This window comes from Serinus canaria, chromosome 7 (assembly GCF_022539315.1).
Source record: "Serinus canaria isolate serCan28SL12 chromosome 7, serCan2020, whole genome shotgun sequence".
Taxonomy (NCBI): Eukaryota; Metazoa; Chordata; class Aves; order Passeriformes; family Fringillidae; genus Serinus; species Serinus canaria.
Genome location: NC_066321.1, coordinates 25,076,657 through 25,093,254, shown reverse-complemented (window position 1 = coordinate 25,093,254; position 16,598 = coordinate 25,076,657). Strand labels below are relative to the sequence as shown.

Genomic DNA, 16,598 nt, shown 5'->3' with positions numbered 1-16,598 from the left:
CTGGTCGACTACTGCAGCGCAGGGCGGGCAGCGGACGGGACACCAGAGGTGCGGAAAAGCGTTGAAGTAATAAAAGTGAGGCTGACTATAAACCCTAGGAAGGTTTGCGGCGTTATACGGGACTTGTAACATTGTACTGTTGCCACACCCCGCCCTGCTAGCTAAGCGGAAGTTGCCGGAGTTGAGCGAAGAAAGAGGCGGCAAGGGACGGAAACTGCCGAGGGAGGGTAGTGCGTTTGACGGTGGCCGAAAAGGCTGTGGGCTAGCGGCGGAAATTACGCCTGTCATCGTTCGCCTATAGCTTGCCGGAAATACCCGAAGCGGTTCGCTCCGGAGGTTGCCGAGCGCGGACTGCCCTGTACGGAGATTGCCGAAGAAGGCTCCGGAGATAGCCGAAGCAGGCTGAGGTCAGCGGCGGAAAGGCCCGAGGCCGCCGCCACAGAGGCCGAGGCGGAGCGCAGCCGTCCCGCGGCGCCGCCGCCCGTCCCGCGCCAGGTAACGGCGGTGCCGCCGCGGGCGGCTGGGTGGGCGCGGGTGCCGCTGCTCCGGGCGCCTCCGCCGCCGCCGCTCCCGGTGTCCTTGACGGGCCGGGCGGCGGGCTGGGGGCTGCCCGGCGGGCGGCGGCGCCTCCAAGGTGACCCCCGCTCCGGGTAGCGCTGTCGCCCGCCGTGCCCTCGGCACCGGGGATGGCGACACCGGGCCCGATGCCGCCGAACTGCTCCGTCCGGTCCGTGGGGGAGCGGGGCCGGGCCGGCACTCCGCTGCAGGCGGAGAGGCCGCTCGGTGACACCCTGTGTGTGATGCATAGATTGTAGAGAATCATATCTTGCGTTTGGAGGAGGTAACTCCCTGTCCCATAACTGTACATATAGGTGTGCATACGTGCTCCTTTGCAACTGGGGTAGAAGTTTTTACTCTGCCGGTTTAAAACTCTCCAGCAAACATTTGAACTGATAACAACAGTGCTGTTTTTTCTCTCACCAAAGCATCATGCTTCGACTGCTCGCTGTCCCCAGGGCCTTAGCTGGGGTCACCCAGTCCTCCAGAGTATGTGGTAAGTGTCTGTAGTTTATATCTGGATCTCTGGTGATAGATGTATGTGCAGTCCGTTTATTGAAGGACACATATGCATACGTGCTTTGCAGGCTGAGGGATTCTGTGTGGCACTGTTGGTAGAATTGGGATTCTAGCAGCACTCTATTGGTTTCCATCTAGCAGTAAGTGAAAGTTGGTTTTGTTTTTTTTTCCATGTCCTTCAGGGCGTACAACTGCAACAGCAGCCAGCAACCAAATAGAGGTGTTTGTGGATGGCCATCCTGTACTGGTGAACCCCGGAACCACTGTCCTGCAGGTGTGGGGAATGGCATTCTCAATTTTCTGGGACCTCCCATCTCACTTCTTGGCAGCATTTCTGTTCCATACAGCAAAAAGCCACCCATCTTTACATTGTTTCTTGCAATTCTTGATTGCATATTGATTGACTGTGATGCAATTTCAAGTGACAGAAATCCTTGGAGGAATTCAGTGTTTGAAAAAGAAAAAATGCCATGGTTGCTTGAAAGAAGATGCATGCAGCATCAATCCCAGCTGCAAAACTTTATTCAGTGCAATAACAGACTTCAGAAAATTCTGGTTGAACTTCTGTCTCTGAACACTTTGTGACCTTGTAGTCTTTCAGAACCTGTACATTTTGTATCTTATTACAGTGTGTCTTGGGTAAATGAGGGATTATCTACTCTTAGTTATTAGTTGTTAGGATTCAGAGTGCTCATCCTTAGCTGCTTTTGTTATTCTTGGTGTGGGAAGAAAGGGAACCTGGATTTCCCAGCCTGTACTGAGCATTGTTACTTTTCAGGCTAAAATTTCAAGTAAAGCTTTTTTTAAGAAGCCATTAAATGAAGATGTGGTATAATGGGTTAGAACATTAAAATACACAATACAGTGGTATTTCTTCTGGCAGGCATAGCTATAATGCTGTAGCATAGATCCCATTAGCTGTGGGGATTTTATGCAGGAAAGGCTGTCTTCATCTGGTCTCTGGAAATCTGTTGGCTCTGTCCCCCTGTCTCTTCTTCAGTCATGTTGCCTTTGAGTTTGGGGTCTGTTGAAGTTGAAGATTGACTGTGCTGGAGTACCTTTATACAGAGGATCTGTGTTGTTGGAAATCACTATACTCATGGTGCTCTTTTTATATTTTTCAATTTTTATTTTGATGCACTTTTCTGTAAAGAGTTGATGTTTTCTTAAAAAAGTTATTTGTATTGCTGGCAAAAGTTACTTGTATTGCCCTGTTGCAGAGAATTCTATTATTGGAGGAAACAATGAAATAGAGGTCAGTTAGTTTTTCTAACCTTTCTAAAGGTTAGAAAAACTGTATTTGTAATTGATATCCTGACTTTTTTTTTTTTGCTTTGTCACAATTTGTTATTTATGGTCACTTCTTAAGATGAAAGGTCAAGTGCACTCTGTTCTTGAGCACTGACAGTGTTACTCTTTGAAAAGCTGTATAGTGTTTTCTGAGATGGAACTGAAAAGTCTAACTAAGATTTAATTTTCCTTTGATTTCTTATTTTCTGATAGGCCTGTGAAAAGGCTGGAGTTCAGATACCTCGCTTTTGTTACCATGATCGTCTCTCTGTTGCTGGAAACTGTAGGATGTGTCTTGTGGAAATAGAGAAAGCTCCAAAGGTATTGTTTGTGTTTCATAGGAATTGCAATATGGAATATGCAATACAGAATTCAATAGGAATTTTTCTGCTGTGCTTGGGCCTAGTTTAAATCTTGTAAGTAATTGTTGTCATTCTCTTGGACATAAGCATTTGATAGCTGAGAGTTTGCTGTTAGATGCTTTTTTTGCTCTGTAGTTCAAGCTTCAGGCACACATTTTCAGCTGAAACTACATAAATAATAAACTTCAGATACTGTATGAAGTTAGTTGTAGGATTAGTACATGCAGGTTCATTCTAAGTAAAGATTGCAGTTAGTTAGTAGTTTATATTTTATTGATACCTGTTGTGAAATATTTGATTTCAGGAGCGAACACTCTCTTCAGCAGTGCTAAGAAATCTCTGCACATTGTTTTGGAGTTCAGTCTTGGATTACACATTTATACTCACACATAAATTTTTTTAGCTCACCCCAACTTTAATTCCATAGTTTGAGCTTTGTGTCTCTGGATATGTTGGGCTATCACTAAAGGTGGAAGTCATGATGGGATTGAGAAGTAAGAGGGATTTGTTTACAGAGCAGGAGTTTTTGTTATTCTTGCAGTAATCTTGAGAAGAATTTTATTCCAAGACTTTATACAGGCTTTGTGCAAATAAATGTCTTGTAAATGATTCATACTCTGAATTTCAGTTCTAGAGGTTTTCTAGATGTCTGCTGAAGCTCTTTCATTTGCCTTGTATCTATTACAACTGACATTCTTAATGCTGCAACTGCTCAAATGCGGACTGGACATTGTAGAATTTTATATTTTGAATAAATCACAACTAATTTTACCTTTTTATATAGCAGATTATTAATAAATATGGCTTCTAGTGACTTTATCAGTTAGACTCTTTTTTTTTTTCCTTGCAGACCTATTTATTTCTATTTATTTATAACAGATAGCTATGTTAGAATTGCAGGGGGAGGAGGTGGGGGTTTGTGCCCATGCTGAGGAGAAATACATTGTGTTCATGCTTGTTTTTTATGGTGGTTGCAGCCAGTTGCTGCTTGTGCCATGCCAGTTATGAAGGGCTGGAATATTTTGACAAACTCTGAGAAGTCCAGGAAAGCAAGGTACCTTTCTTTTAGCCTCCTTTGACTGATTAGTTGTACTATCTGCTAAATGATGTTGACATTAACTTCATTCTCTGAACCTAACAGAGAGGGTGTAATGGAGTTTCTGCTGGCAAATCACCCATTGGACTGTCCTATCTGTGATCAGGGTGGAGAGTGTGATCTACAGGTACAACATCCAATTAGATTATGTGGACTTATACATAATGCTCTTGTGCTTTCCAGCAGCCTGGATATGGGTGTGTTCTATTGTCTGTTGCAGGACCAGTCAATGATGTTTGGCAGTGACAGGAGCAGATTTAGAGAGAGCAAACGTGCTGTGGAAGACAAGAACATTGGCCCCTTAGTGAAAACCATCATGACTCGGTGTATACAGTGCACTCGATGCATCAGGTAAAGTCCTTTTCGTTCACTGAGGAGAGTACTAGGCAGGCATATTTGTGGCAGTTTGTGACTAGTAAAAGAAATAGAAGAAACCCCATGAGGGGTAGTCAGTTTTTTAAAAAGTTATTTTCTGATTGTACTTATAAAATTTATTTCTGTTAGTGACTGATAGCTGGTTTCGTGGAGCTGCCAGACAGGAAATAAAAAAAGATGGCCAATGCATGAAAGTGAAATCAGAGTTCTGCAAGGCAGAACTGGTCCCATGGTGTTGGTGCCAGAATGGATATGTGACTTCCTCAGCCACAGGTGTAAGGTTTATTTATTTTTGATAGCCTCTGGTAGCTATATTTATGTTGTTCTGTAGCCCTGAGATGCTGTACTGGCCAACTTGAGCCAGATGGAAAAGTACTATGTACCCAAATAGTTCTAGAAAGAACTTGTTGCTTAGGACTAATCTTGGACTCAGTTAGTGTGATACAGTGAGTGTTGAACTGCTGTGTTTTTTGATATACCTCCCCCTAGTTTTTGTAGCCCTTTCTGAATGAAATCCTGCAGATGGTCCTGTATGTGATGGCGCTGACTAATGCACCTAAACAATTGTTTTCTTCTTTCAGGTGTATGAACTAATGTTTTATCTTAAGAAAATGGGATGAGGGCTGAAAAATGTTCTGTGTTGCAGTTGTACATGCCAGATGTGTTTCTCCTTCTTTTGCACCTACCAGGTTTGCTAGTGAGATTGCAGGGGTAGATGACTTGGGAACAACCGGAAGAGGAAATGATATGCAAGTTGGCACTTACGTTGAGAAAATGTTTATGTCTGAGTTATCAGGAAATATTATTGACATCTGTCCAGTTGGTGCTCTTACCTCCAAGCCATATGCCTTTACTGCACGCCCATGGGAGACAAGGTAGGTGTCTTAACTCCTACTGAAGACACAGCTTTATCTGTTTGTTGTACACTTTATCTTGGAATATGTCCATCTGTGATACCAAGGGTTTTCTCTGGTTTTTATTTTCTGTGGTTTTGTTGTAGACTTTTCCATAGACTGAATCTTAACACAAATTTTGTTACTTACAGCTTATTTAAGAAAAGGAAGGATGTTATAGTTTGCAGACTGTTCTTCCCTTAATTTTACCCTAAAATGTTTTGGACTTGTACGTTGTGCTGATTGCTTAGTAAAAGATGCATATAAAGGAAAATACAAATTCATTAACTCACTAATTGTTGAGGACATTATTTAAAATATCATGTGCAACTAAGCTCTTCAGTCTCAGAGCAGATCTCTGTGTGATTTTCTTAAGTAGTTGTTTAACCCTAAACAAGACCTGAAACACAATCAGGAGACAGAATCACAGAACATAAAGGATTGGAGTGGTCCTCGAAGATCATCTAGTCACAACCACCCCTGCCATGGGCAGGGATGCCCTCACTAGATCAGGGTGGTCAAGAATTTATCCAGCCTGGCCTTGAACACAGGAACATGCTGGTTTGACCATCCCAGTGATACTCAAAATCCCTAGAGCTGTTGTAAGTAGTCTGGAGGAGCCGGGGAAGGCGGGGGAAGGCGTCTCCCCACCGATGGCTCTCCGGGAAGGCGGAGTGTGTAATTACCAAGCGTGTCCGCTGGACGGCGCCCGAAGCACGGAGCCGACGGCGGCGCTGGGTGCGAGCCCCGGCTCGGTCTCTCCAACAGCGATTTCGTCCCGTCCTAAACCAGTAGCACACCGTGACAGAATTACATCCTTAACCCACCTTCAAGAGATGATAAACAGCAGACAAGGAACACGTGCACACAGCAAGGTGTTACATAACACAGCTCTGAGAATGCGTGCAGCAACTCCGAGACCAGCACCTGTTAAACTCATACAATGAGCGCTTCTAACAAATCTCTTTTCACATGCTCTGGTCAGATCTGTTGTTACCTCAACTCTTTGTGCCCCACACTGGATGCTTTAAAAGACTGTTGTGATTTAACTCAGCAAGCAGCTAAATAGGACCTAGCCAGTTGCTCGTTTCAGGCCCTCATGTGGCATAGGAGAGAGAAAACTGGGGGAAAAAATGTAGAATTTGTGGGCTGAAATAAGGGCAGTTTAATAGGACAGAAGAAGAAAATTACAATAATTATAAAAGAACTAGAATGTACAAAGCAAGTGATGCATACTGCAGTTGCCCAGCAACAGCCCCCAGCCAGCTTTCCCCCTCATTCACATGCTAAGCTTTTTGCTGTGTGGTGCAGAACATTCCTTAGGCCTGTTGGGTTCAGCTATCCTGCCTGTGTCCCCATGGCTTCTTGTGCTCCCCAGCCTCCTTACTGGTGGGAGAAGCTGAAAAGTCCTTGATGTGGTGTAAATGTTGCTTAGCAGCAACTAGAACATCCCTGTGTTATCACATTACTCTCACCCTAAATCCAAAATACATCTCTATACCATTTACTAGGAAGAAAATTGTCTCTATTCAGGCCAAAAATAAGACACTGGCTGCTTATGTATGAAAGACTGAAAGTGGTTTATTTGTTCTTCTAAACAGGAAGGTAGAGTCAATTGATGTTCTTGATGCAGTTGGAAGCAACATTGTAGTGAGCACGAGAACGGGAGAAGTGATGAGAATTTTGCCAAGGCTGCATGAAGATATCAATGAGGAATGGATATCTGACAAAACCAGGTGTGTGGATGTGCTTGTACCCACGTGTGTTTATGCCTGCATCAAAGGCTCAGTGTGGAGAACCAGAAATGTGCACAGTAGCGCCCACTTTGGTATTCAGCTGGTAGTATTACAAAGCTAGAGGGAGGAATAATTGTAAAATATGTTTTTAAATTCTGTAATTCAAGTTGCTGAGATTTCTAATGTTCTGATTTTTGTAACATTTTTTCACAGTAACTTTTATTTCTGTTACTGATAGTTTTCCAAGTTTTTGAGAAGGAAAAGTTAAACTTTCAGGGGAAATATTTTTTGGTTTTCTCTTTTCTAAAAGCCTGCAATTAGACTCACATAATTATACACTTTTATCATTGTCTTTGCTGTTTAATGATATTTTTGGTGTTCACTTAGGTTTGCTTATGATGGTCTGAAGCGTCAGAGGCTTACTCAGCCAATGGTCAAAAATGAGAAAGGAGTATTTGTTTATACCTCATGGGAGGATGTATTACCTCGTGTTGCTGGTGTGGTAAGATCAGTTTTCAATATAAGTAATCTAAAATTAATTTCAAAAACTGGATGTATTACAAATATTAGTATCGAATTAATTATATTTAAAAGCATTTTTTCTTTAAAGTTAGAGGTGAACCATTGTGTTTCCACTTCAATTTCTTATTTTGACTAATATTTCCTGTTTCATGGATTGGACCTTTTAAAGAACTTTTTCTTATCATGATTTCATTTGGATCCTTGGGAGAGAAATTGCTTTTATTTAAATAGGAAAGTAAACTGTTTCTTCAGAAATTTAGGAGGAAGCGATTTTCCCAAATACTCTGACCTATCTGAAGACATCTTTAAATTTATTTAAACTGTGCTATCACCACTTTTGACATCAAAGACATTAAGTCTGTATTACTTATATCTGAATTGTGCTTTCCTCAGTGCTTTCTCTAAGTGGTGATTGATTCTGCAGCTCAAATGAAGTGCTGCATGACTGCTCTGGATTTTGATTAAAAATTTTATGTGGGTGAAGTAGAATTGAATAACTGTAATTGAACTTTCCTCAAGGATGTTTTTGCCCATGGTACAGTAGCAGGGTTTGTTACAAAAGCTATTTCTTCTCAGATAATACCTTTAAGTTTACTACCAGAGCTTGTGTAAGGGAAGTTTGTATTCTGTCTGCACTGTGGCTTTGTTAAAATAAAAACATTCACCAGCCTTCCTCTCTCACCACACCAAATGAGAATTAGCTACACCTGAGTGATAACTCAACTGGGAGAGACCTGCATAGAATGCAAAGAGCTCTTCTTTGCTTATCATGAGTTCTGAGTGAGCTGGAGCTGCTTCCTGGCAGGAATCAGACATCACTGATCAGTTTGTGCTACTTCAGGCCAATGATAGCACTGTTGGCTTTGGCATGCTCTAATATAACAAATATTTACCTGGGCTAAATAAGAATTTATTTCAGCCGTTTCTTTTGTTTATGTTTATGCTTCCTTTCTCTGTAGCTCCAGTCAGTGGAAGGTAAGGATATAGCAGCAGTTGTAGGAGGGCTGGTGGATGCAGAAGCACTGATAGCTCTGAAAGACCTACTGAATAGACTGAATTGTGATATGCTCTGCACTGAAGAGGTCTTCCCTACTGCTGGAGCTGGGTAAGAGGACAGGCAATGTCTGTCTATAATTAGTATGTTAATAAACTTTTTAGTTTGCACATCATCTCATGGCAATATTCTGAAATTAGCAGGAATAACAACTAGTAATGCATTAGCAGGATTTATTTGAATTTCCAGTCCTCACATACAGAGAGTATTTATGGACTGTGAGTTGATTTGTATTCTGTACTCCAGCAAGGGTTGCACACTTATTCCATGTTGTACTGAATGTACAGCTGCTGCAGTTGGAGTCAGTCACTGAAAGCCAGTTACACTCTGTTGTGAGCTGGATAAGTTACTCTCTTTCTATTTGTGGTGTAAAAATTTCAGTACATTTATGATTAGTAATTTGGATTGAGAAATCTCTTCTTTGTCTTTCTTTTCCTGAGATGAAAAAGTATTTTGAGCATTTACAATCTTGACCATTGCTTCTTTCCTTCCCTCTGCTGAATTCTTATTCTCTTTGTTCCATCTTTTTGTTATAGCACAGATTTACGCTCCAACTACCTGCTGAATACCAGGATTGCTGGGGTGGAGGAGGCAGATGTCCTCCTTCTGGTTGGCACCAATCCACGCTTTGAGGCACCGCTTTTTAATGCTAGAATTCGGAAGAGGTTCGTGTTCCTTGGTGGTGAATAAGCACGTGAATCCATCTGGATTTGATATGGTGCTTGGCTGGAGCTGCAGGCAGTAACTTGAGAGCATTCATTGAGATGGGATCATTGGATTTAGTTCACCTTTTAGTAAAGGGAATGGTGATTTATGTGTGGAAAAAGGGTAGTACCCTATAGTGCAGAGCTAGTTCATTCTCACTTTGACATTTTGCATTAAGTTCATCTACTCAGACATTTATTCCTTTGTTGCATTACACAGACACCTCAGATTTTCTGTTTTATAGAAGTCTGTTAAAGCATATTCCTTAAAGATTTATTTTCAGCATCAGTTTATTGCGTTTTGTACTGTAACAAATCAGATGTGCTGAGTTTAGAAGCCATCATTCCAGTTTAACATTTTCTTTGCCATGTAGTGTGGCTTTACCAAACTTTTGAACATAGCTAATTAAATTTTAATAAGATATGTCAGTATGAGGCAAATGAGGTCTATAAAAGCCCTGTCCTTCTTAATGCTGGGATCTTTGAAAATACATGATTTTAAACAGTAATGGCGTTGACATTTTGAAAGGAGAAAATGCAGTGAGACTTTTGAATGTGTATTTTCATGTATTGTTATAAGTCTGTGCCATGAGAAGCTGCAAAAAAGAAAAATTTCTAGCCAGCTAAATTTTTCTTTGTTTATCTAAGAAAGTGGATTTCTAAAACTCAATTTGCAGAAGCTTGGGGGGAGGAGGGAATTGAGTTATGAACTTGTCACGTAAGGTGTGTTGCTGTACTGTTTCTGAAATATATCTAGAGAAATAATCCTTCTAAAAACCTATAGGCTTGCTTAATAGCCAGAATAAAACTAAACTGCGTCTTGCCAAAACAATGAATGCCATTTAAATTCCTTTGCAGTCCTATTTGAAGTGACTGCTGAAGTTCTAATTAATGGCTTTGGTTGGGTAAAACTCTGTATTTCTTTAATTTTTATAAAATGTCTGTTGTATTTTCAGCTGGCTTCATAATGACTTGCAAGTGGCCCTTGTTGGCACTCCTGTGGATTTGACCTACAGATATGAACATCTGGGAGAGTCCCCACAGATACTGCAGGAGATTGCTTCTGGCAAGCATGCCTTTTCCAAGGTACACAGAACTTAAGAGTGTGGCTGTTAAATTCCACAGGTATTGAGGAATAATCTGAATTCCCTAGAGACAGATTTGAAGAAAAGTACCATCTTGTAGATGGAGTTATTTGTTTTTAATCAAATGCAGAGATGAAGTAATGATTAGTATGCACCTTGTATGTATAAACTGTGTAATATATTCAGGTGTGTAAAACATTGCAGTGCAGGAAACTCCTGGGATATTTCTTGCCATATAACAGGCTGTTCCAGGTGCTGCTGTTTCCACTTGAATGTGTGGTTATTGAGTGTACAGTTGTACTGACAAGGTAGTTTCCTGCTTACAGCACTTTCTCTTGGCTTTAGCTCTAAATGAAACAACGACCATTTTGGAACTGTAGGTTTACATGGAAGACTTATGGAGAAATCAGGGATTTATTACTTTATCTGTCCCAAGAATTGTCTTTGTAGCTGTGGAATGAGTTTCTGATTGTTGGCTTGCACAGGTCCTTGACAATGCCAAAAAGCCCATGGTGGTGGTGGGCAGTGCAGCCCTGCAGCGCAGTGACGGAGCTGCCATCCTCGCTGCTGTCTCCAGCATTGCACAGAACACCAGGGCCAGGAGCGGTGCTGCTGCTGATTGGAAAGTCATGAACATCCTGCACAGGTTTGCTTAAAAACTTCTTGGGGACCAGCTCGCTTGCACATTGGGCTACACAGGTTACCACAGTGTATGTGTACAGATTGCTTCTTGTACACATAAGCAGCCTTTTGGATTAAAACCTGTAGGGAATGTAAAAACCAGAAATACAAGCTAGCAAAAACTTCTTAATAAAAGTGACCTGGCTCTCCATGAGTTTTTATTAACTTATGATATTCAAATATAGAATTTAAGGTTTTGATTTAGACATGGAATACAAGAGGGCTTAATAACATCTACTGCTGTAGGATGCACAGCAGACCAGTGTCACTTGCTAAATGACTGCATTTTATCTAGAGGAAGAAAAACAAAATGGCAAGAGTATTTAAATAATATGGTTTCTTTGTTTGGGTTTTTCTAATATTCCTTTTAATGTTCAGCTTGTCAACTGAATAGCTAACAGAACTGCTTCAAAGATTTCCATTTGAGAGCTTTTATTCAGTTTGTCAGCATCATACTCCTTTTAATAGACAAGCTTCTCTTTGAACAGTTCTTCACCACTTCCTTTCTAAAATTCTGTCAAATTGACCAGCTCTGTAAAGGAAAAATTATTTCACCAAATGTAATGGCTTCTAATTCTGGAGACTCCAAAATTTTTTTCTGCCTAAAGCAGCCTCACTAATGTAAATATAGTATAGTTAGAGCAGGGCTTGGGCCTCTGAAGGAAACTTGAATATAAGATTCTGCTGCTGAAACTGAAATATTTAGTACCAAAATAATGATGAGTTAAAGAACACTCATGATACAAGTGTGGTTTGGCAGTCTATCATACTGCCTTCCATACTTCTGGTGCACCATCCGTTCAACCTTAAGTGTAAAAAGCAACCTAACTTATTGAAACCTCTATGTCTGACTGTGTCAGACAAAATGAGTTACATTGGAAGGTCTGTACTCTAGAGAGAATCTTTTTTCTTTCAAATAAGACTGGCGCCTGATCATGAAGGATTATGCAAAACTGTTGCTTTGGAAAAGGAAGACTGACAGAAAATGGAATTATTAGTTCATTCTTTTAAAATTATTTTTATGTGTGAATAAATGAATAGTGATGAAATAGTGGCCTTAAGTCTTTGATGATTTTGAGTAGCTGATGGCCCCAGTCTTTCGTGTTCCCCATGAGTGCCCTAAATTAAAGGCCTGATGAGTTCCATTCATAGCTGAAATATCATCTGGAGCATCAAGCTTCACCAGTGAGCTGCCTGCCACTAGGTCCTGATTTGCAATATCTGCCTTTATTTTTGCTATCCCATCTGAAATAGGTGAGATTCCTTGTGAAGACTTTAAATGGTGTCAGGTTGTCAAAATGCAAAACTAACTCTATACTCTGTCAAAAATTTCTGCTGCCTTTGAGCTTCATGTTTGTCTTGTTACTATTAGGAACCTCTTACGTAGCTTCAGAATATTTAGTCAGAAAAAGAAGTTAGGTCTCCTCTGATGGGAGAATTCTGAAATTACTTAAAGTCATGATGTAATTGTTCCTACAGGGTTGCAAGCCAAGTTGCTGCTTTGGACCTGGGTTTCAAACCAGGAGTGGAGGCAATTCGGAAAGGTGCTCCCAAAGTGTTGTATCTCTTGGGAGCAGATGCGGGTGCTATAACACGTCAAGACTTGCCAGAATACTGTTTTATTATCTATCAAGGTAATTAGTAGATGTAAATTAAGACATGTTGCTATCTTGATAGTTGGAGAAAAAGCATAAACAGTGGCATAAATCCCTTTGAGGAATTTTTGTTTTCTGCCAGGAAAGGGAACTTCTAACACATAACTGAGTTACTGGTTACCTATTTTTTAGGTAAAGATGGGAAACTATTGATGAGTAATAAGGGAATATAAACCAGTATAGGGCTTCTGAAACATAGCTTCAGACAGTTTCCAGCTGTTCTATCATACCAAAACATGATCTTATGTCAATCTCAGAATCCTTGTTCCAAGAACCTCCCAAATCTGAGTGACTACAGAGACTGAAGTACCATTTACTCATGCTAGTAGTCCATTCATTCTCCCCAGAGTATTAGCCAAGTAAGACCTCAGAGCAGCCAGCCTCATGGGCTAAGCAAAACTTAGAAAATCCTTTCTTTCTGGGAACACACAAATTCTGTCTTAGTAAAGCATTTCTTTTTATTTTGACTTACTTCTGTCTCATGGTTGTTTAATGTTTCCTCTTTCCATGTATTTAGGGCATCATGGGGATGTGGGAGCTCCCATGGCTGATATTATTCTCCCAGGAGCAGCATATACAGAGAAAGCAGCCACATATGTGAATACTGAAGGTCGGGCCCAGCAGACAAGGGTAGGCAGTAACACCTCCTGGGATGGCAAGGGAAGACTGGAAAATTATTAGAGCTGTCTCTGAGGTACTGTTGCTGTTATAAGTTGCTTTTAATAAAAATATACTGAGAGGTTAAGTTCCTTTTTGTAAACATTTTCCAATATAAAAAAAGGTAGATTTTCAGGAAAACACATAGTTTTAAGAAGTAATGTTCTGTATTGAATCCTAGGTTAATTCTCTGAGTTAAATCATACTGTTTCCCTTTTGAAGATAGTTCTAAAGTTGCAGTTGCTGTATACTGTTGGAATGCATAATGGGTGAAGCTTTTCAAATTTTACAGGTCTTTGTAAAGTGCTTTAGAGGAAGTTGGTGAAAGCATGCAGTTTCTTGCTTTTTTGAAAGAAAACAGCAGATATAGTATCATTAGATGAAGTCAGATATATGCTCACTACTTAGAGGGAACAAGATGCATTGATAATTGCATCAACTTTTATCTCATTTGGTGGTAAGCTAAGGAAAATGCAAGTATGGAAGGAGACAAGGACTTCCTTTTGTTTTTATCCTTTGTATAGCAAACAGGACAGCCGAGGCCCAACAGAACACTGTCCTTGCTTCAGTCTGTGCATTCTAACTGCCTGTGTTTTCAGGAGTGTAGACTTTTCCTTACTTTACTTTAGAGAAGTTAATGGATTGGTAATCTAAACCACTCTGAGTTAAATCCCTAGACTTGATGGCATTTCTTTCTGTGAATCTCTCAGCTGGCTGGTTTGACCTTGCCTTACGAGAACCTCGATCAAATACGGAAGCGTTTAGAAGAAGTATCACCCAATCTGGTTCGATATGATGATGTGGAAGAAGCAAACTACTTCATCCAGGCAAATGAGTTGGCAAAGGTAAGCAAAACTGAAGCACCTTGGATGATTTAGGGCTGTTATATAGCATAATGCCTTTTTGAAAAATCTTCATATGTAATGCAAGAAGCATTTTTTGACCTACACTGAATGCAGAATTGACTAAACAAATGCTTTGATAACAAGCTCCTATGATAGAGGTGACTTTGTTTTCATTTCTTACCACAGTTAGCAAAGCAACAGCTTCTTGCTGATCCTCTTGTTCCACCTCAGCTCACAATCAAAGACTTCTATATGACAGGTATGTATAGTGTGGTCTTTCCATTCTGAAATCAGAACATTTTACTTAGCTTTACAGTAAGGTTCTTATGATTAATTTAAAGCTTTTCATTAAGATCCATAGGATTTGAGTCTTTTGAAGACACAAAATTTTTCAGTAAAATTATTTGGAATTTACATAAAGCACAGACTGTATTTTCATCTAAGTGGTTTTATTTATCCTCTTTGTATCCAGTCTTATAATAAATTTATTTTTTATTGTGTCTGTGCACTGACATGTTTGGATTTTTTTTTCTTACAGATTCCATCAGTAGAGCATCGCAGACAATGGCCAAGTGTGTGAAAGCTGTTGTTGAAGGTGCCCATGCAGTAGAAGAGCCATCCATCTGCTAGAGACTAATCAGGCTTCCACCACCTTCTTCTAGGTGTTTGTTGCAGTTAACTGCTGTGACTGATACATTTTTTCCAAAATCTATTTGACAGGCTGTTGTATTTTTTTTCCCTTCCTTCATTCACATTTTCATCGCTTCAAATAGCTCCATCGTACTGTAGGACTGTTGTGTCTGAGGGAACACGCAGCACTCAACTTACTGTACCCAGAGGCAGGGTACATGATGATTGTATACAAATAAATTATGAATACCAAGCCACCCCATTACCTGTGTAATTCATGTAGCTCATGCTTCTTCCATGAAAATAATTCAGTAAGCAACTCAGTAAGTCTTGATTTTCTAGGAACGGGTTTACATGGCAAAAATACTAGATTGTAACTTCCCATCAAACCCTGGTCAGAATGTGAACATGCCATTTTTGTAATGTACTTTTAAAGCAAGTTGTCCTTCAAACCTGGTTTATGCCAATGTTCAGACCTAGCTCTGCTCTGGATACTTGTGTGTTTCTTCATTTAGTTTCAGTTGGGACTACTCTTGGAGGAAATACAAATCATTTTGATGTTGTGGAAAAAAAAAAAAGCAGCCTTCACACAGCTTCCTCATACTGAACTGCTTTAATAATTAGCAGAAAGACTAAAGGCCTTTATACCAGTTCAAATACAGAAAAAAATTCTCAGAATAGTTTCTCTGTGCATTGATCTTTATATAGCAAAGTGGGGGAAGGGGTTGTGTGTGGTATTATTTGTTTGGGTGGTTGGGATTTTTTATGCTCTAGAATAATTTCAGAACAGTGACTCTCTCCTCTGTATTATGCTGGTTAATGTAAATTTGGAAGAAGGATAACTTCCTTTCCAACTGGCTACTAAAGTTCAGTGTAATTCTTCCAGGAATTGCAAAAATGGGAACAGTATCATAAAGCCATCATTTCCAACTGTATTATTCGAAAAGAAAAGTGTTAATTTTGCATGAGAAAAAGCTACACTTTTCAGTGTAGAATAATACTGAGTCTGTGGGGGTGCTGCTGTAGAAGTCTTGGTTTTATAAAATTCCTTTTTTCTTCCATGTCTAAGATTTCTCAGTAACATACACATAACTTTTAAAAACACTGTTTTCCTTTTGCCCAGGAAGAAGACTCTTCCTGGTTATCCTGGTATATCACAGTGTCCTCACACGAGTTAAGTGTTCAATGTTGGACTTGGTTTTACTCAGCCTGCCATCTCCAGTTACCAGCAGGGACAGGGTCAGTTCTGGTGGTGGTACAGAAGAGGGTAACTGTTCATTTTACTGAGATACTGCTATGCATGTTAGCAAGGCAGCGAGGGAGACTTGCAGTCTGCTTTTAATGTGGCAGTTCACAGGCTCAAGTACAGCATGAATCCTTCCTCCTGTCCTTGTGGAATGTTACTTCTTTAGCAGGAGCAGGGGTTTATTGGCACATAGCAAAAGAAAAATGTGTGTGACGTACCAAAAAATAGGAAGAAAGAGTGTAGCTGAATCCTGTATTCAAAAAAAATGTTTAGTTCTCAGGCTCCTAAGATGAAAACCTTTTTTTCACCTCCCCCCCTCCCCTATGTTGTACAAACACAGAGGAATAACTTCAGCTGTGCACCAAGTCAGTTATCACTTCAGAATTTATAAAGGTTCAAAAGTTTTAGGTTTTTTTCCCTTAAATGTTGTGGCATTACTTTGGGACTCAGGCATGCTTTTTGGTTTGACAGCTCTATGTCCTTCAATTAGTAAGTAGAGTGGATTCCTGTTTCTGTTCAAAAACTGTCCAGCCTTTATCAAGAAAGGCAATAAGGGGAAGAAGTAAATGTGGTGCTCTCTGTCCTGTTTCTACTCTCTTTCCCACCTAACTAGTCAAGTACAGAATTTTTCAGCCAACCTTGGTAATAGCAACAAGGCACTCTATAAATTTGACTGTTGGAAACTAGACA

At 40.3% G+C, this 16,598-nt stretch overlaps 1 protein-coding gene across 1 annotated transcript; it reads left to right on the top strand.

Moving 5' to 3' along the window:
* The first annotated feature begins 68 nt into the window (after window positions 1-68).
* Window positions 69-14,924, top strand: NDUFS1 (NADH:ubiquinone oxidoreductase core subunit S1). Its single transcript, XM_030241804.2, is given in 20 exon segments — window positions 69-495; window positions 987-1,054; window positions 1,260-1,351; window positions 2,581-2,688; window positions 3,707-3,783; window positions 3,871-3,952; window positions 4,046-4,176; window positions 4,890-5,075; window positions 6,695-6,829; window positions 7,217-7,331; window positions 8,311-8,456; window positions 8,942-9,070; window positions 10,066-10,195; window positions 10,680-10,840; window positions 12,355-12,509; window positions 13,048-13,163; window positions 13,165-13,224; window positions 13,898-14,032; window positions 14,219-14,291; window positions 14,571-14,924. Coding segments are annotated over 19 exon segments (2,187 nt in total). The 5' UTR covers window positions 69-495; window positions 987-990; the 3' UTR covers window positions 14,663-14,924.
* The last annotated feature ends 1,674 nt before the right edge of the window (window positions 14,925-16,598 follow it).